This window comes from Bos indicus, chromosome 26 (genome assembly GCF_029378745.1).
Source record: "Bos indicus isolate NIAB-ARS_2022 breed Sahiwal x Tharparkar chromosome 26, NIAB-ARS_B.indTharparkar_mat_pri_1.0, whole genome shotgun sequence".
NCBI classification, from domain to species: domain Eukaryota; kingdom Metazoa; phylum Chordata; class Mammalia; order Artiodactyla; family Bovidae; genus Bos; species Bos indicus.
The window spans coordinates 7828876-7851029 of NC_091785.1; the positions used below are offsets into that span (position 1 = coordinate 7828876).

Here is a 22154-nt window from a genome sequence, read left to right on the forward strand (position 1 = left end):
GATAAGATCTGCAATATCACTTAATCATTAGGAAAATGAAAATCAAAATCACAGTGAGATGCAACCTCTCACCTGTTAGAATGTTTTCAAACAGACAAGAAATAAACAAGTGCTGGCAAGGATGTGAAGAAAAGGAAAACCTCATCCATTTTTGGTGGGAACATAAAGTGGTGTAGCCATTATGGGGAACAGTGTGGAAGATCTCAAAAAATTAAGACTCTTAGTCCTCTCTGGTCCAGCAATTCCACTTCCGGATATTTATTCAAGAAATAAACAACACTAATGCCCAAAGAGATATGAACCCACACGTTAACATCCACATCACTAATATTTACAATAGCCAAGACAGAAACAATCTGTGTATCCACTGATGAATAGGTAAAGAAAATGACGTGTACATATAAATAATACTACTGTCATAAAAAAGGAGGAAATGCTGCCATTTGCTACAACATGGATGAACACTGAGGGCAGTATGCTAAGTGAAACAAGTCAGACAGAGAAAAAGAAGCGCCATGATGATCTCACTTATATGTGGAATCTTAAAAAAAAAATAAAAGATTTCAAATACCGAGAACAGATTGGTGGCTGCCAGAGGTTGAGGATGGGGCAGTGAAGGGTGGGTAGAATGAGTGAAAGAGGTCATATGGTACAAACTTCCAATTTTAAAATAAGTCCTGGGGTTGTAATGTACACATAGTAACTAGAATCAATACTATGTTGCATATTTAAAAGCTGCTAAGCAGAACTCAAAAGTTCTAATCACAAGAAAAGAAATTTTGTAATGATGTATGGTGATGGACTTTAAGTGGATGGATATTGTGGAGATCGTTTTGCAATATATTCACATATTGAATCATGTATATCTGAAACTAATATAATGTTATACATTCATTATACTTCAATATAAAAAAATATCATATCCTACTTAAAAAACAAAAAAGCCAACCCACAGGTGCTTGGGTCACATTCATTAGCAGAAGAAGTCACTGGAATTTATTCAAGGCCTGATACAATTTCAAAAAGTTATTCTCGTGAAGAAGAAAAGACTCATGTACAATGAGGAACCCTTGAATGTCACCTAAAGTTTGTGATGACTGTGTGATTAAAAATGCACTAAAATCCTAGGCAGTTTTCAGGCTGATCTAGGGAGAAAGATAAGAGAGATCATCAACATTTTCAACCATGAAAGAAAGCGGTATTCGGGGAAAAGAGGTAAGTGAGGGAAAAGCCAGGTAAGTGAGATGGAAAAACGTGTGGCTAGACAAGCGATTAAATAGGAAGGGGAACTTCCTCAGGCTTAAAAGACTACTGCACCCAAGTAGATGAATCAATTTTGAAAGCTACTCCAAATGGTCACCACTGGCAAAACAATGGTTACAAAAAATATGGATAAGAGATGACACAATTTTGAATTCTGGTAAACAAGTGGATCTGAAAAACCAAATAAGGACATTAAAAAAATATCACATGTAAAGAGTGAGATAGCACTGATTGTGGTCATTCGATAAAACTAATACAATGGAATCTAATTAGAGTTATAAAGTGATCGGCTTGAGAGAATAACTTAAATTTAAAATAGTGTTTAAGACTCCAGTTGGTAAGGACAATCTCCCTTGACAGTACAGAAGATGGCACAAAGGTCCTAAGTGACAAATTACCCTTATTCACACCTCATAATTCTCACACAACATTCAGAGGTTAATAGATAACATTCCTTAGGCATGCACAAAATCTCTGCACCTATAAATGCAGAGATGTATTTGCACATCATTAACCATAGACTCTTCTCAGTGCATCCTCCACACCAAGGGGGCATGGTGAACACACACACAAACACACACACACACATGAGACATCTGAGTCTGAATTAAAGAACATGATCCATTGCTCATTCCCTTTAATGATGGATAAAATTCTTACCCCCAAATAGTGAGGAGTATCATTTGCATTCAACACTTAGTTCCTTGCTGCTGAACAGATGCATAATGTCTATTTACATTTATCAAACATGAGAACAACAGAGGCGAATACAACCAAACAGCATTTTATAAGAACCTAATAAGAAAATTGACTTTCATGAAGCCAAGCAATCACCTTACAAAAAAAATCTCTTGGGCTATAAAATTCATTTAAATATTCTATTCAGTTTAAAGTATTTCTTTAATAACAATTTAATATTTCACAAGATTAAGCATCATCTCACTATCAATTGTTTGCCTTTGGAAGTTTTAGTTAGATTAAATGAGCAACATATAAAAATATTTTTTATCAGTTAGGTATTTTAAAACCTTAAAAAATTATTCACAATTCAGAGAAAGCTTATTTTAATCCAAAGGTGCTATCTTGGCCCATTTTTGCCCTAGAAGTAATATATTTCTCATCACAATGAAGCATGATAGCAAAATCTGTTCACCTAATGGAGTCATCACTGCTCTTTTTTCTAGTTCAGACACTTTTTCAGTGAGTTTAAGTTCTGGCAAAATCTGTTACGGTTCATTGGGCTTCATTATCCCTTGAGTCACATAATTAAATGATCACATGAAATAAAAACATGGCAGTGCCTATCAATCAAAAGAGTTCTGTGTTCTCAGACATCAAGAATCAAAATGTCAAGAAAGATTGATTTTATAAGGGCCCCAGTTGCCACTGATGTGACAGCGATTTCAGTGACTAAAACGGTGATTCACTAACAAGACCTGGAAGAATTTGTGACGCTAGCTGGCCACGCCTTCTTCAGTTCTTTACAACTCAAGTTTTAATGTCATATTGTCAATTATACGCCATACTTCTGAGAGGAAAAAAGCAGTATATAAAACCATCAGTGACAGATAAAATTAACAATAACAATTTAATCATCATTTTGCCAACAGGATCGTTTTAATGACACAACCTAATCAAAGTAACATGATTGCAATCATTCACAGGATACTATGTCAGAAGAACTTTTCAAACCTTAAATACACATTTCTGCCTGAAGATGCTCTAGACCTTCCATTGTCAGCTTTGGCTTCCAGCTCTGTTTGTTACACATTCATTACATCCTGTACTCAGGAAGAAGGAATATTTAAAACAAACTTCTTTTCCTTCTAACTATTGCAGCTGCTTCTACCAAGCAATAAAAGTTGCTAGAGAAATCATATACACACATACATGTAAAATTAGGGAAACAAGCTGCTTTATTGCCTCGACTTAAAATAAGCTCAATCAGTAGAAAAGAAAAACGTTATAATATACAGCTTGATGAGCAGCTGAAGACAAGAATATACTCAGACGCAATTCTAGAATTCAGGATATCTTACTCAGGGTTTGAATGAGACGAAAGACATTTCTCCTCTTAATTTTTCTAAACCACTGAATGAATAAGTGAAGTTTATGTGGGGAATGCAACCCAAAATAGACAGATACATAAAATGTACTTAAATATGATTCTGAGACTTTAAGGCAGAAAATGAAACATCTTGCTCCTGTTTAATTATAATTCATAAAGTGCTATTTTATAAACGCTAATTTATGAGTTCAAGGTTAAAAGATACTTTTAATAAGTCAGCAACAAAATTTAACTCAATGTTAACAATTACTCTTTAGGATAAAAATATCAACTGTATTGCAAAGCAATAATTAGAAGCTAGATTAATGAAATTATAAAGATTAAAATCAAGAGGCATATTATCTAACACTTCACAGGTTAAAGGAAAGAAGACACCGAAAAGTTTTTTTTTTTTTTTTTTTTTTTAGATAGCCTTACTTTTGACGGTCGCCGTCCGGGTACAGTTGTAAAGGATAGCCAACTCTCCAAACACTTTACCAGGACCCATTGTGCACAGCTTCACGCCTTCTTTTGTAACTTCAACCTTACCATCTAAAAAGAAGAAGGAAAATATATCATTTTGATTCTCTCTCATGCATTTCTAAGATGAGAGAGGAGGGCCAGGCTCATTTTCAAAAATACAAAGCAGTTACCAACTAAAACAAAATCATCCTCAAGATGCAATGCAAGAAATGCAAATCTTGTCCTAAATTATCTTTTCCTAAATTAATAATCATTGACAAGATTAGAAAGGAGACTAAAAGAAAACACCAAAAAAAAAAAGAAAGGGATAGAAATAAAAAAGTCAAAATGTGAAATTACTCCAAATGTGATATTAGAAAACTCTAGTAATTCCAATTTTAAAGTCATTTTGAATTTGCAAGGAAAAATTGAGTGCATATGTTTTCTACAGCACACTTCATATTGGGAATTCTCGTCTGAGTAAGGCAGCTATTATGCAAAGGGAAATTACTTTGACCCTTGGGCATTATTCGATTGCAGCTCACAGTATCTTTTATTTTTAAACATCTTATCCAACTGGGCCAAGACTGTTTTCTCTGCTTCTCAGCCCTGCAACATGGACTGTAAGGAAACCAAACTACTGAATACAAAGGTTGAGGGGAAAGAAAGAGACACTGGGACTGTCGATATTCTACAAAGATTTGGAAAATGAAGCGCTAAAGGAGGAAAAGCTAAGGAAACAGCGTACACTGGATATATATTGGTGCCTGAAAGTGAGGAAATGCTATTCATGAAGGAAATTTTAAATATATATATATATATATATATTTTAAAATTCAAAGCTATGAATTCAAACCTTTCATCACCTAATATAATGGGGGAAGAAATAACGAGGCAACACAGTCTATTCTATACTTTATCTTACCCTTTATTACTCTTCCCAGTTACTTAGCCACAGGCTGCAGAAGGGAAGCCTAATGCTCGGCAGAGGCTAGTGACTGAAGGGAATTAACGCTACCAAGTTTGTCTGAATGTCAGGCCTTCATACATTGTCTCCATGAATTACCCCCTTTAATCTATATGCTTCCTGTAATATTTAATTTTCTAGAGCTTTAGCTTTACATTTACTTCTTCCTTTTAAAAAATCGACCCACTTTTACCTAAGAATAATATATTTATGAAATCACAGAATTGTTCAAATATGTAAGATAAAATCTTATATATTTAAAAACTTTAAAAAGTTGAATTCACAACTGATATAATGTGCCACACACACCAGCCGTGAAGCAAACTTAGAAGTGATTATACATTTACACAGAGTAGGAAATGGCAATCCACTCCAATATTCTTGCCTGAAAATTCCGTGGAGAGAGGAGTTTGGCAGGCTACAGTCCACAGGGTCGCAAAGAGTCAGACGTGACCGAGCGGTCGGTCACGTGTAACAACACATTTACAAAGGAATTCCAAGTATAGACTATACAGACCAAGTGGGTCACTTAAAAAAATTAAAAATAAGACAGTCAAAAGTTTACTGCATACACTCAATGGCTCCAATGCCCACCTAGTCAACTTCCCTTAAAGTACTTAGCTTCATCTTGAGCCACCCTCTTCATTTACGTTCCTTTCTTTTTCCCTCTGTGTCTAAAAAAAGATTTGTTTTAAATGGGGTCCAGGTGCATGAAAAGCAGGTGGGCCTGTGTGTGGTGGTTTTGGTTTTGAGGGGACAGATGTGGGGAAACAAATAAGGAGAAAGTCAAATAGGCAGAATACTTAGCACCTTTATGCAGAGGCTTACAGCCCTCAATAAACGGCCCAGTATGGAGGGTTTTATATGCTTATAATTTGATATTAACTTTAAGAATACATTTTAATGACACTACCTCAGATCATCATTGTGAGTCACTTCACTGTATAGCAGAAACTAACACAACATTATAAAGCAATTATACTCTAATAAAAAATAAATAAATAAAAACAAAAAGCTCCTAATAGTGTTCTAGACATTTTCCATTATTTTGCCTGGCTAAACTCAACAATGACTAGAGGCTATTAGGACTGTTACTTGAGGTACTAAAAATAATCCAAAATGTAGTTAATTTATATCTTCTATTCCTGCTCTTTCTATTCATTTTCGCTTTTTTTTAAAAGTGTGATACTATATTGGTATTGTTTTTACTATGCCCTATCTCCACCAGGAAAGAAAAATAAAGAAACATTCAAGTTATTTTTACCTGAACTCTGCTAAACTGTTAAAGTTGTTTGTGTGAGAGGTGTTAGAATATTGGGTTAAAGAAAGCCTGATGGTTATTTACAGTTTCACTTGACTCTTGATATCACTCCTGCCATTAGCACGAATAGTTGAAAGCTTTATCACAGCAACTTGAGTGTACTTTTTATTTTACTTCAGGTACCACATGCCCATTTATGATGTAAAACGGGCTGAGTCATGAGTCCTAAATTTTGCCACATTGAACAATAATTAACCGACCTCTCGCTTTTTGGCACTACAATTTATGTACCACTTCAGGGAGATGGTCGGTAATAACAGGTCCATAGTGAGGCATGCATGCTGCTGCTAAGTCGCTCAGTTGTGCCCAACTCTTTATGACCCCATGGACTGTAGTCCACCAAACTCCTCTGTACATGGAATTCCCCAGGCAAGAATACTGCAGTGGGTTGCCATGCTCTCCTCCAGGGGATCTTCCCAACCCAAGTATCAAACTCTCATCTCTTATGTCTCCTGCATTGGCAGGCAGGTTCTTTACCACCAGCACCACCTGGAAAGCCCAAAGCATTCATACTTTTACCTATTTTTATAAGAATCAGTAGTTTCTATAAAAAAAACAAGGTATTGAATTTACAAGAAAACCCAGAGTCTCCTGACTTTATGGGCATTTTTTTTTTTTTTTCCAACTAATCTGTAGTTTGGGGCCGTAAGGACGTTCACAAATAAGACCAATCAGTTCAGAGATTTATTACTGGCAGGCTGAGACAGAATGGCTGGCAATAAGCTAATTACGAATACTCTGTGCTAAATTCCAACAATCTTGGTTGGAACATGCAGGCCAACTTGATTGGTCATTAAAGGAAGATAGTTGTTCTATCAAAGGTCCCATCTAGACAAGATCTTCCATCTCCTTTGTTGTCTAATACTTTTATGATTTTGTAGGTTTGAGAACACAGTTTTTACATTATGTATTCTCTCATGAGGGTTTCTATGGCTGATAGATTCAACAGGAACATTTAACATTGTGATGACTGAGCTGTGCTATGATCAGCATGGGTATATTTTCTCTAGGAGAAAATATGCATATGTTATGAAAAGATTACTACAATAAGTTTAGTTAACATCTGTCATCTCACAAATACAGTTTTGTTTTTTTTCCCTTGTGATGAGAATGTTTAGAACTTACTCTCTGCTTCCTTGATGGATTAAGACTACTACTATATTGAACTTGCCTTGTCATTTTAGGTTAGGAGTGTGGTCACTTGTGGAAGAAAGTAGAAATCATTAAGGCTACTATGGGCTAACTAAAGGGAAAAAGCCTTCTCCTTTCTAGGGACAGATGATAGTCTTAGATATTCTTCCTTAAGAATACATCTTGTCAGTCATTTACATATGTCTTCTTTAAGTCAGTATAAGAAGGAAAAAGACAGTCTCACTATTAGATGATAGTTTATTCTCAAATTAAAAAAGGGTGGTGGGTCAGCACCTTATCAGTTTTCTGTTTAAGTTTGATTTCAAGTCCAAAAGGATATGGTCTCTCTGGACCTAAACTCCTGTTCTTTTGATGAGGTGTTAATTTGGATTGGAAATCATTCTTTGGAAATTTAACAAAAGTTTGTGAAAAATTGCCCTGTTTTAGTATTTATTATTAGGTGAGTTTTCTTTAGTTTTTGTTTGTGTGTTTTTGGTTTACCAGTATCTTATTAAAGATTGGGCTTCCCAGGTGGCGTTAGTGGTAAAGAACCCACCTGCCAATGCAGGAGACATAAGAGACTAGGGTTCCATCCCTGGGTCAAGAAGATCCCCTAGAGAAGGAATGGAAACCCAACTCCAGTATTCTTGCCTGGAGAATTCCATGGACAGAGAAGCCTGGTGAGCTACAGTCCATAGGGTTGCAGAGAGTTGGACAGGACTGAAGCCGCTTAGCGTGCACACACATTAGAGATTAAAGACGAGAGAAAGAGATAAACAGAAGTGACTTCTTCCCTAAACCATGTGTGTTTTCACAGTTTCTGTAACCATCACATCCTTATAATGCTTTACATGAGGCCAAGCGTCCCATTCACAGAAGTCACTTTTCTTACATCATCATAGCAATAATTCTTACTAGAAGCACAAAAGTACTAGTCATTCAAATGGAATGAAACTTAGTCTGAGGTATAAGAGGCTAGTCGAGGTTGAAGCTACATGAGTGAAGACCTCTGTTTTCTCTCTTTCAATTAGGAAAATCTGATTTCCCTTCTGGTCGTGACTGCTATAAATACATTAGATACAATTGTTCATTACACTAAATTACAATTGATTGTAATACATATTGAATATGAAATAAAATCATTACCAGTATACTTAATAATCAGAGAATCAAAAATGTAAGTGAGGTATCTAGAACTAAAAATCTCACTTACAGGAACTAAAAGATAAAAGAGAGAGAGGTTAACATGCACATTAATATACGTGAAACTCATTTTTTGTTTTGGCTTCTAACTCTGAGGTCTTGGGCTTCCCTGAGGCTCAGCTGGTAAAGAATCTGCCTACAATGTGGGAGATGTGGGTTGGGAAGATCGCCTGGAGAAGGGACTGTGTACCTACTCCAGTATTCTGGCCTGGAGAATTCCATGGTCTCTATAGTCTATGTGGTCACAAAGAGTTGGACACAACTTTTCACTTTCACTTTTTCTGAGGTTTTAGGGTATATGCACATATCCACAAAGGAAACCTACATGAAGAAAGAAAATGAAATTTAAGCAAGCCAGATACAGAAAATCATCTGAACCAGCAGAATGAAAGTCTGGAATGAGCAAATTACATTACAGCATTTCTGTCCTTAGAGATATTTAAGGGGTAAAAATTTACTAAACCTATTGTAGATGAGTCAGCCATTGACCAGACATGAACAGAACTCTGGAAAGACTTCACAAGACAAGCATGATGATTCTATAATCTTTCTACATCTTATGTTTTGAAATCCTAGCCCTTTAAAGTACTCAAAAGGCACTAGATAAATATCAGTGGACTAATTCAACTTCTAGTGATGAAGAAAACCAAAGACAGGACAGATAAGAGATATTCACATAGGGAAGAAATAGGGAGTAGTCTAATCATTCCCTGAATAACAAGAGTTGAATAGATAATTTGACTGTCTCAAGTCAAGTTTATTAGGCTCAATTCTTGCCATTCACAATGCATTTTTGTTCTATTACTTCCATGATACATGAGCACCTCATTAGTCTAATCAATGAATGGCCATGTCTTTAGTTCCTTAGAGACTGGCAAATGACAAACACTATTATCAGTGTCAGACCTGTGGGGACGCATCATATGATTTTTGTGTTTCTTATGTAATAGTATTAAGTTGGGCAGACTTTTGGACCTAACACTATGGTTCCCAAATGGGGTCACTTTTAACCCTAGGGGCTATTTGGAAATGTCTGGAGATATTTGTTTGGTTCTATGAAAGTTTTGGAACTAAGGAGGTTCTTCTGGCATCTAGAGAGTAGAGGAACACCACTAAACATTCTCCAATACACATGTGAGCCCCCACAGCCAAGCATTATTCAGTGCAAGAATGTAAGCAGTGCCAAAGCTGAGAAACCCTGAAATGAACTATGTCCACATGTGTACAAAATACTCTGCATTTAAAGGGACAATTTTGACTTCCACTTAAAAAAAGAATCTCTACCAGACATAAATTGCAAGCCAAAAAAAGGCTAGCACCAGGTTGCAATATTTAAGTAATCCATGTCTATTAGAGTAGAATTAGAATAAACACACAAAGCTACTTTACTGACTTATTTTCCCCAGCGGATGTCACCTGAAATAGAAGTGATTATAAAAATTTTTGAAGCAAGACTTACAAGAGTATCCTGCTGATATTAGAACGACATCAGCATTTGTCCAGGCATACCTGAGACTATCAGGTTCTGACTCTACTGCTGAATGGTTAAAAGATCTGGGATAAGTTATTTAACTCTCTATGTGTAAATTATCTCAGTACAAATTTGGTATAATAAAACTTAATAGGTTTTGATAATTAGATAATGCATTTGCGAAGACAAAAATATATAGGTTAAAAATAGTTCTTGAGGAAACTGTACTTCTTTTTAAAGAAAAAATACTTTGATAAGCAGTTTTAAGGAAAAAGAAGCAGGGTTCAAGGTTTTGGTTCATAAGATTCAGGAATGGAAAGGAGAAGAGTGACAGATGAGCAGAGCAATAAAAAGAAAAACAGGAGCAAGAAACTGGAGATTTCAGAGAAAGGGGCAGGCAGGAAAGCTTCATGTTGAGAGAGGCTTTAAGATGTTTAGTAGGAGGGATGTCTAATGTACAATATTCAGTTAGTTGCTGCCAGAATTAATGCCCTACATTTCTCTCCAAATTAATCTGCTTCACACTAATTTCCTGTGTAAAGGGCTTGGAGGAAGATAAAAGCTTGAGGAAAGATCCACTGCTTGGATACATCAATAAACAGAAAAGCAAGGAAATGAAGAATGAGTGATAATGGGGAGCTGGAAAGCAGGAAACCCTCCAGTAACTATGTAAACTGTGTAATTATAAGAAACTAAGGACTCAGAAATTGGCAGATATCTGAGGGGAGGACATCAGTCTTTTCACAGGATGTGAAATGGGTGCTTAATCCAATTTCACCCAAGGCTAGGAAGGTTGGAAAAGAATTCACTGTGACCAGAATGATGTTGCTTCAATCAGAGATTATGTCTCCTTTACCTAAGTTCACCTAATACCTTTTAATGGCTCTTAGGAGGAAAAGAATTCTGAAATCACAAGTTCTAAACTAATATTCTGGTTCTCACTGCTCTTGACATGCCAGACCTTTAGACATTCAGTTTCTACACCAGGGCAATGGGAATAACAGCTACCTGCTTCACAGGATTAATATGTGAAATTTATGTCAGAGTTTGGTGTGTGATCAAGCTTTCTACACATATTAGTATCCACTAAACTAATTGAAGTGTCAGTCATTTAATCCTGCAGTGACTGGTTGTAAAGAGATTAGTAAATTCTCATGAGTGAATAAATGGGAGTGTCAGTGAAAATGACCACTGCTGTGATCATGCTTTAGGGAAGCCTGAAGATTTTGTTTTATATTGCCTATGTCGTCCTGAAGAAGAACAAATGGTACAGTTGACCCTTGAGCAATTCAGGTTTGAACTGCATGGGTCCACTTAGAGGTGGACATTTTTCAATAGTAAAAACTTCAGTTCTATTGAAATGGAGCAGGAATCTGTGGGGCTCCTGGGCAGAGAAGCCTTCCCATGTCCCTCCTTTCTTGTTTGTAGGGAAAAGACTCCAGCCTCCATGACCTTCCCTGATTCCCAAAGGGCAGGTTTGAGGAATTAATCAGGGAAGGAAGTGGATGCAGAGACAAGAACAGTCAAGAAACAATAGTGTAGCCTTGGGGCACAGTCCTGGTTCCACCTCAAAGATACACATAACAATATGTTTGTGTTCTTTACAAACTAAACCCTCCAACAAGTGGAGTTAGCATTTTTCATTCCAGAGAAGACCACCTGAGACCATACAAAAGGCACCGGGGAGCTCATCAAGAGATTATCTGAGACCAGATTCAGATCAGATCAGATCAGTCGCTCAGTCGTGTCCGACTCTTTGCGACCCCATGAATCGAAGCATGCCAGGCCTCCCTGTCCATCACCAACTCCCGGAGTTCACTGAAACTCACATTCATCGAGTCAGTGATGCCATCCAGCCATCTCATCCTCTGTTGTCCCCTTCTCCTCCTGCCCCCAATCCCTCCCAGCATCAGAGTCTTTTCCAATGAGTCAACTCTTCGTGTGAGGTGGCCAAAGTACTGGAGTTTCAGCTTCAGCATCATTCCTTCCAAAGAAATCCCAGAGCTGATCTTCAGAATGGACTGGTTGGATCTCCTTGCAGTCCAAGGGACCCTCAAGAGTCTTCTCCAACACCACAGTTCAAAAGCATCAATTAAAGGAGTGCAAACCCTGCATATACCTAATCTGATCAACAACAATGCCCATGAACCACTGCTATAAAACTCCTTAAGAAATCCTTCTGGGCTTGAACACACAGTTTTCAAGGGCAGGAAGCTGCTGTCTCCCCCTTCGCTGGGCAAAGCAATAAAGCTATCCACTTTTGTTGCTGCTACTGCTGCTGCTAAGTCGCTTCAGTCGTGTCCAACTCTGTGCGACCCCATAAACTGCAACCCACCAGGTTCCTCCGTCCCTGGGATTCTCCAGGTAAGAACACTGGAGTGGGTTGCCATTTCCTTCTCCAGTGCATGAAAGTGAAAGTGAAGTCTCTCAGTCGTGTCCAACTCTTCTTGCCTCCATGGACTGCAGCCTACCAGGGCTCTTCAGTCCATGGGATTTTCCAGGCAAGAGCACTGGAGTGAGGTGCCATTGCCTTCTCCCCAAAACCACAGATATGAGAGGGACAATTACAAATTTTACTTGGATTAATTTATGCTTGCTGAATGATCAACTGCAATGAAAAGTGTCAACCTCCCACTCTACTTGGTAAAAGTATTTTTGTACGGTAACTTACTTTATCCAGCAGTACAATACATTTCTCACAATGCAAATTTTTATTTCATAGCTTAGATTACTCTTGATGTGACATTTGTATTTCTATCCCCTTTAAAGTAATTATGATTCTCTAGAGCATACAGCAAGCACTTGCCTACCTTCACATTTTTAAAAAGCAGACAAAAAACAAAGAATAACCACACAGCCTGAAAAATACTCTGAACAGGTATAAAAAATAAAAAAAGAACTTACTCTCTCAAAAGCAGTTGTTCAAATGGCCTGGAACAGGTTAGGAATGAGAAGATTTGGTTTGAAAGTTATTCCCAAGACAAAGAAAATGAACTTTGTCCTCGTGTATCACTGAGAACAAAATAAGCTGAAACCAGGATAATATTTTAACAAGTTAAACTGAGGGTGGAATAAAACTACTGAACACCCCTCTAGATGGCAGTCAGGGGAAATGGCAAATTCAAGTCTTGTAGTAAGAGAGATTTTTATCAGTTGATACATGGGTAAATAAAATGTGGAATTCTGTCAAGCCATAGTAAAGAATGAAGTACTGACTCAGGCTACAGTATGAACCAACCTTGAAAACATGCTAAGTGAAAGAAGCAAGTGATAAGGACCACATATTATTGAAGCCAAGCAGGACCCTGTGGGGCCCTCCTAGGTACAAAATCCACTCTATGTTTTCCATTTCTCCTAGACCCTTCCTTAGTTTCAAAAAGAGTAAACTCAAGCAGTTAATGATTAGGAAAGCAAAGGAATGAAGAAACACAGGAAAAGCAGTCAAACAATAAAACTAATGAGAATTTAAACAACAGTTCAGCACTAAGCAGAGTCCTAGTTCCTCCTCAAAGGATATACATAACAATCTAGTGTATATCTTTGAGCTGTCCTGCAGAAACTAAGACCCTTACCTAGGTGGAAGATGCTGATCAAGAGGACATAGACCCTAGACTGACTGGAACTAGAAGAAAGCCATGCACCCTGCATCCCTCATCCCAAATGTTTCCACCAGGGAGTTTGGGTCTTTACCCATTAGCTGCCCATTCTTCTTGCTTTTTGCCTGGCAATAAACATTGTGCTTTCCTTTGCCATCATGCTTTCCTTGGCTTTACGGTGCTGTAGATGAGTAGACCCAAGTCTGGTTCCATTTATACCTAATGTCCAGAATAGGCAAATTTATGGGGAACTGAACGTAGGTGACTAGTTGCCAATGGCTGGGAGAGATGAAGGACTGAAGTATGACGGTGTAGGGGTACAAGATTTGTTTTACAATAATGAACATGTTCTAAATTTGGCTCTGGTCATGGATGCACACATTATAAAAATACTATTAATAAAAGCCATTGAATATCTTAAATTAGTCAATCATATGGAATGTAAATTATAAAACAATAAGGACTTAGCACAGGCGCATAGTAATGGCTCAGTTTTAAGACTGACCATTAATGCCATCGGAGAAGGCAATGGCACCCCACTCCAGTGCTCTTGCCTGGAAAATCCCATGGACGGAGGAGCCTGGTGGGCTGCAGTCCATGGGGTCGCTGAGGGTCAGACACGACTGGGCGACTTCACTTTGACTTTTCACTTTCATGCACTGGAGAAGGAAATGGCAACCCACTCCAGTGTTATTGCCTGGAGAATCCTAGGGACGGGAGAGCCTGGCGGGCTGCCGACTATGGGGTTGCACAGAGTCGGACACGACTGAAGTGACTTAGCAGCATTAATGCCATATATAGAATCATATTACCCCTTATAAGAATGTTGAAGATTCAGATGATTTGACCTCCATTATTTTTCAAATAGCCTTTCTCCTACTCCCTTTAGGACACTCACACCAACATTTTTCATCAAGCATGACCTCATTTTCCTTCCCAAATTACCATCAATCCCTTCCCAACTTCACTGAATGACTAACACCACCAAAATCATCATTCAGTCATGAGATCAATGACTATAAATCCTTCTTACTGTCAGCATACTTAATCTACTCAATTATATTTATTCCATAACTAGAAGCCTTTCCTAAGCCTTTGTTCATAACTAACATAGAGCTCCTTTCCTGGATTCTTTGCCACCAAACAAACCAGCAAAGATATTAGAATCATTTTCTTTGATTACTGTCCTCATAAAATATCCCTCTGCTATGAAATTTACAGAAGTTTTTATAGAGTCAAAAATCACATTCCTGGTGTTGTGTATCTAGTCTTCCCACAAACTAGGACCTTTCCTAAATAAACCCGACACTGAATCTTTGTCTTTGTCAGTCTCTTTAATCCAACTTCATGGTCCAGCTCAAAAGTTCTTAACCTAATAGAATATATCATATATATATATACACACACACACACATAAATATATATATATATACACACATACATATATATAAACCTAATATTGGTGATGTACAGGGAGGCCTGGCGTGCTGCGGTTCATGGGGTCACAAAGTGTTGGACATGACTGAGCGACTGAACTGAACTGAATATATATATATATGTGTGTGTGTGTGTGTGTGTGTATAATCTTTGCTTTTACTGACCTCTGTAAAAATGTAGCATTTCCATAGTAATAGGCCATACAAGCATTTACAGTTCTTATGACTTTGTCTCCAATAAAAGTTGTATTTTATATTATAGCTGTTTCAGAAATCTTAAAAACTGTTTATACTTTCCACTCAAACTCATGACAGTTAATAGATACATTGTTAGGTATTATTTAATGTGTTAAAAATACACATGCATTAATGAATCAAAAATGTTTATTAAGTTCTTTTTATATAATTTGTTTCCTTGGAAATTCAAAAGCAGCCAGCCTTATGTACTTTAGAAAATTCTGAAATGAGGTCCCTAAAGAGCAGAATTCTGCAGAGATACACAGTGCAGAAAAAGATTATTCAATTAGCCAGAGGTTCTTAATCTAGATTCCTCATAGAATCTTAGCATGGTATTAATAACTATCACTAATGGCCCAGAATTTGCATGGAAAGAGAAGACAATGTAGATTAAAAACCAAAAAAACACTATTCTTGCTGGTTGGAATACTTGTTAAAGCATAACATTATGCATTCTATCTCACTGTTTGTCAACTGAAGTCAAATGACTCTGTGGACATCTGGTTTACCTCTCACTGTAGACTGTTAACTTACTAGTGTATCTTTGGCTATAGGAAGGAAAGAGGAAGTGGTAGCTCTTCTAGCACAAATCCAGTAAGATAAAGGAAGACATACTAGATATACTGCTTATACAGAAACTATAAAAATAGAGGCTTTATCTTGAATGTTAAAAAAAAAAAAAAAACACTTTGCCTTAATACATTTTTGTTAATCACCCTTCTAGTCTATTATACCCAACTAACTGTATTCCAGACATGGGACTGGAAAAGGTCAGTTTTCATTCCAATCCCAAAGAAGGGCAATGCCAAAGAATTTTCAAACTACTGGACAATTGCACTCATTTCATATGCTAGCAAGGTAATGCTCAAAATCCTTCAAGCTAGATTTCAAAAGTACCTGAATAGCAAACTTCCAGATGTACAAGCTGGATTCAGAAAAGACAGAGGAACCAGAGATCAAAATGCTGCTGTTCATTGAATTATAAGGACTTATGCCAGCATGCCCCAACTCCCAGGACTCTTGTAGTCAGTGCCCCTGACCCTGTGGCAGGCCACTGTCAACTCACGCCTCTGCCAGAGACTCCTGGACACTCATAGGAAAGTCAAGCTCAGTCTCTTCTGGGGTCACTGCTCCTTTCTCCTCTGTCCTGGTGCACCTAAGGTTTTCTTGTGCCCTCCAAGAGTCTGTTACCTTAGTCCTGTGGAAGTTCTGCAATGGAATCCTACTGACCTTCCAAGTCAAATTCCCTGGGGGTTCTCAGTCCCTTTGCCAGAACCCCAGATTGGAAAATCCGTTGTGGGCCCTAGAACTTTTGCAAAAGTGTGAGAACTTCCTTTGTATAACTGTTCTCCAGTTTGTGGGTCGTCTGCTCGGTGGCTCTATAGTGGAACTAATGGCGACTTCCTGCAAGAGGACTAAATCAAATCTCTTGTGTTTAAACAGTGGAAGTGACAAATCTGATAGACAGAGTACCTGAAGAACTATGTACAGAGGTTTGTAACATTGTACAGGAGGTGGTGATCAAACCCATCCCCAAGAAAAACAAATGCACTAAAGCAAAATAGTTGTTTGAGGAGGCCTTACAAATAGATGAGAAAAGAAGAGACGTGAAAGGTAAGGAGAAGAGGAAAGATATACTCATTTTAATGCAGAGTTCCAGAGAACAGCAAGGAGAGATAAGAAAGCCTTCTTATGTGAACAATACAAAGGAATAGAGGAAAACAATAGGATGGGGAAGACTAGAGATCTCTTCAAGATTTTTAGAGATACTAAGGACATATTTCATGCAAAGATGGGCACAATAAAGGACAGGAATTGTATGAAACTAACAGAGCAGAAGATATTAAGAAGAGGTGGCAAGAATACACAGAATAACTATACAAAAAAGATCTTCATGACCCAGATAACCATGATGGTGTGATCACTCACCTAGAGCCAGGCATCTTGGAGTGATAAGTCAAGTGGGCCTTAGGAAGCATCACTATGAACCAAGTGGAGGTGATGGAATTCCAGCTGAGCTACTTCAAATCCTAAAAGATAATACTGTACTCAATATGGCACTCAATACTGGCACTCAATATGCCAGCAAATTTGGAAAACTCAGCAGTGGCCACAGGACTGGAAAAGGTCAGTTTTCATTCCAATTCCAAAGAAGGGCAATGCCAAAGAACATTCAAACTACCTACAATTGCACTCATTTCACATGCTAGCAAATGCTCAAAATTCTCCAAGCGAGGCTTCAAGAGTATGTGAAACAACCAGGTGTTCAAGTTGGATTTAGAAAAGACAGAGAAACCAGAGATCAAATTGCCAACATCCAGTAGGTCATAGAGAGCAAGAGAATTCCAGAAAAACATCTACTTCAGCTTCATTGACTGTGCAAAAGTTTTGATTGTGTGGATCACAGCAAACTGGACTATTCTTCAAGAGATGGGAATACGATACCACCTTACCTTACCTGCCTCCTGCAAAACATGTATTCAGGTCAAGAAGCAACAGATAGAGTTGGACATGGAACAACAGACTGGTTCAAAATTGGAAAAGGAGTATGTCAGGCCTACATATTGTCACCCTGCTCATTTAACTTATATGTAGAGTACATCATGTGAAATGCCAGGCTGGATGAAGCTCAAGCCAGAAACAAGACAGCTGGGAGAAATATTAATAACCTCAGATATGCAGATGATGCCACCCTTATGGCAGAAAGCAAATAGGAACTAAATAACCTCTTGATGAAGGTAAAAGAGGAGAGTGAAAAAGCTAACTGAAAACTCAACATTCAAAAACCAAAGATCATGGCATCCAGTCCCATCACTTCATGTCCAATAGATGGGGAATCAGTGGAAACAGTAAGCGACTCTATTTTCTTGAGCTCTAAAAATCACTGCAGATGGTGATGAAATTAAAAGAAGCTTGCTCCCTGGAAAAAAAGCTATGACCAACCTAGACAGCATATTAAAAAGCAGAGACATTACTTTGCTGACAAAGGTCCATATAGTCAAAGCTTGGTTTTTCCAGTGTCATGTATGTATGTGAGAATTGAACCATAAAGAAGGTTGAGCACCAAATAATTGGTGCTTTTGAATTATGTTGTTGGAGAAGACTCTTGATTGAGAGTCCTGTGGACTGCAAGGAATCAAAACCAGTCAATCCCAAAGGAAATTAATCTTGAATATTCTTTGGAGGAACTGACATTGAAGCTGAAGCTCCAATACTATGGCCACCTGATATGAAGAGCCGACTCACTGGAAAAGACCTTGATGCTGAGAAAGATTGAAGGCAGGAAGAGAAAGGGACGACAGAGGGTGAGATGGTTGGATGGCATCACAAACTCAATGGACTGAATTTGAGCAAGCTCCTGGAGACGGTGAAAGACATGGAAGCCAGGTGTGCTGCAGCCCATGGGGTCACAAAGAGTTGGACACGACTGAGCAACTGAACAACAATAACACTGGATCATAAGAGAAAGCAAGGGAATTCCAGAAAAACATCTACTTATGCTTCATTGACTATGCTAAAGCCTTTGACCTTATGGATCACAGCAAACTGAGGAAAATTCTTAAAGAGATGGGTGCACCACACCACCTTAACTGTCTCCTGAGAAACCTGTATGGAAGTCAAGAAGCAACAGTTAGAATTGGACATGGAACAGACTGGTTCAAAACTGGGAAATGAATACAAGAAGGCTATATGTCATCACCCTTCTAATTTAACTTATATGCAGAGTACATCATGTGAAATGTCAGGCTGGATAGATCACCAGCTAGAATCAAGATTCATGGCAGAAATATCAACAACCTCAGATATGCAGATGATAGCACTCCAATAGTAGAAACTGAAGAGGAACTTAAGAGCCTCTTGATGAAGGTGAAAGAGGAGAGTAAAAAAACTGGCTTGAAACTCAACACTCAAAAACAAGATAATGGCATCTGGTCTCATCACTTTATGGCAAATAAATGGGGAAAATGTTTAAGCAGTGACATATTTTCTCTTCTTGGTCTCCAAAAATCTCGGAGAACAGTGACTGCAGCCATGAAATTAAAAGATGCTTGCTTCTTGAAAGGAAAGCTATGACAAACATAGACAGCACATTAAAAAGCAGAGACATCACTTTGCCAACAAAGGTCCATAGAGCAAAAGCTATGGTTTTTCCAGTGCTTATATACGGATGTGAAAGTTGGACCATAAAGAAGCTTGAGTGCCAAGGAATTGATGCTTTTGAATTGTGGTGCTGGAGTAGACTCTTGAGAGTTCCTTGGACAGCAAGGAGATCAAACCAATAAATCCTAAAGGAAATTCACCCTGAATGTTCATTAGAAAGACTGATGCTAAAGCTGAAGCTCCAATACTTTGGTCACCTGGTGTGAAGAGCCAACTCACTGGAAAAGATCCTCATGCTGGGAAAGATTGAGGGCAGGAGGAGGTGACAATAGAGGATAAGATGTTGGGATAGTATCACCAACTCAATGGACATGAGTTTCAGCAAACTCCAAGGGACAGTGAAGGATCGGGAAGCCTGGTGTGCTAGTCCATGGAGTCATAAAGAATTGGACATGACTTAGCCACTGAACAACAACCCTAGTACGGAGAAACTTGTATTAATTCAAAGAAACCCAATAGATTTAAAATACTTAAAAGGATGACCCAGAGGGATGGGATGGGGAGGGAGGAGGAAGAGGGGTTCAGGATGGGGAACACATGTACATCCATGGCAGATTCATGTCAATGTATGGCAAAACCAATACAATATTGTAAAGTAAAATAAATAATAAATAAAAATAAAATTAAAAAAAAAACACAAAAAATAAATAAAATACTTAAAAGGATGTAAGGTTGTATCTAATCTTAAGCAGCAGCTAAAGAAAGTAATTCCCATAAAATATTATTCCTAAAGACAGCAATGTCCATGAATGATTTGTCTCTATCTAAAAATGTCCTGATTTACTTATGTTCTGAATTCAAGCACCTCTAAATGACACTAATGTCCATATTTCTGTTTTTCTAGATTTTAGTTTATCCACCAACTTGAGAAATTTTCATTTAAGCAACTAGTTTCCTTTCTTTTTATAAACTCTCCCAGCACACCCATACCCCAGAGAAGTAAACAAAAAGAATTTTCACTCTGCCTCAAGACAGGCTAATGATTACCAGTAGATCCAAAGTAAAAATATTGTGTTTTATGTTGTGAAGGTTATAAAATAGGTGTTAACTGACAATGTGCTTCTGTTCATGACATAGGCTTTTCATGAAAACTAGGATATAAAGGATTTCCCTGGTAGTCCAGTGGTTGGGAATCTGCCTGCCAATGCAGGAAACAAGAGTTTGATCCCTGGTCTGGGAAATGGGATCCCATATGCCTCGAAGCAACTGGACCTGTGGGCTTCAACTACTGAACCCCATGCACTTAGAGCCTGTGCTCTGCTGCAAGAGAAGCCACTGCAATGAGAAGGCTGAAACCACAACCAGTGAGTGGCCTGTGTTTGTTGAAACTAGAGTAAAGCCCATGCGCAGCAACAGAGCCCACACATGGCAATGAAGACCCAGCCAAATATTAAACAAATGAATAAAGTGAAGAATGCCAATGGTTTTTAAAAATGGGATATAAGAATCCACCCAAATAATATCAGAAGAAAACTCTGGTATCTAACATATTAGAATGAAGAATACAAACATAATATAGAAGACCTTTGGCACAGTGTGTTTTTAAATTATGTTTGAATTCTTAGAAAGCACTCTGCCTTGTATATCACTGCAGCTTCTCCGGGAAAAATAATGTGAACGTTCACTAGCCCTGGGCCTTTATTTTTAACGTTCACCTAAGAGGCTTTGAAGCCCATGGTCTCTATTGGGAAAGTATAAAGTCATGAAAGATGGCAAGGGGCCAGTCAACACCTCCAGGATTATAGAGCAAGAATAAAATTAAAGCTCCTTAGTGAGACCAAGACAGAGAGCTTATATAAGTTCTTCACATTACCCACATATTTTATTCATTACAAAGCTCAGCAAAAATCAGAAGCCTTTTCCTGTGCTAATACCACCCTGTAGAAATGAGAAAATATTAAAGACATAGGACTACTTAACCCTTTTTGGGTCCTATGCAAGTTTGACCAGAACTGAATTTTAGTTGCTACCATAAGCAGATTTTTGATGAGTGAGAAGCTTAAACAAGTCTTGGGAAATATTGTCCCAGATAAAATCATTGTATTATATATATTTACATTAGAGAAGGTAGCTTAAAAATCCACTAATAAAAATTTCCATTTTCCAAAATAGTCTTTGGTATATATCAGATACAGATATATGGTTTCAATACACAAAGAAGATAATGACATAGAGACAGAGCTGAGTTGTTTTTGTTGTTGTTTATTTGCTGTGAAAAAGTATTACAAGCTGGCACTCAACCAATATATTTGATAAATAAATAAAGATCAGCTCTCTCAGCTCTACAGGTAGAAAGTGCAGTCACAATTCTAAGAATGAACCTGGTTAAATTTTAGAAGAAAGTAATACTCTCCCCTTTATGTGGGTATCATGACAATATCAAAACAAATTAAAAGCCAGAACAGATGCAAAGTTCACAGAGACAATCCATACTTGTACTGAGATACAGTTAGAGGCACAGACCACAGAACAAATAAAAATCTCTACCTGATGGGAAAACATGAATGTCAACTTGTTGAAAGAGTTCATGTTTTCCATAGGCAAGAAACATTTTCTAGTCCCTTTCTGTGCCCAGTAGAAACATGTGATACCCTCAAAGGTATTGGATCTTGAGTTGAATAATGATTACCTATCCAAATTAACAAGGAGCTATTTATACTCTTAGGCTCAGCGGCAAAGAATCCTCTTTTGCAGGAGACTGCCTGCAATGTGGGAGATGTGGGTTCGATCCTTACATCAGGAAGATCCCCTGAAGAAGGAAATGGCAATCCAGACCAGTATCCTTGCATGGGGAATCCCATAAACAGAGAAGTCTGGAGGGCTACAATTCATGGGGTCACAAGAGTCAGACATGACTTA

At 37.9% G+C, this 22154-nt stretch overlaps 1 protein-coding gene across 3 annotated transcripts in view; it reads right to left on the reverse strand.

Moving 5' to 3' along the window:
• PRKG1 (protein kinase cGMP-dependent 1) overlaps positions 1-22154 on the reverse strand; it is a 1416234-nt gene that overhangs the window by 885725 nt on the left and 508355 nt on the right. For all 3 annotated transcript variants that reach the window (XM_070781204.1, XM_070781203.1, XM_070781205.1), the window contains exon 3: positions 3749-3862. In XM_070781204.1, the coding sequence (XP_070637305.1) occupies positions 3749-3862 (114 nt within the window). The remainder of the gene's footprint in view (positions 1-3748; positions 3863-22154) is intronic.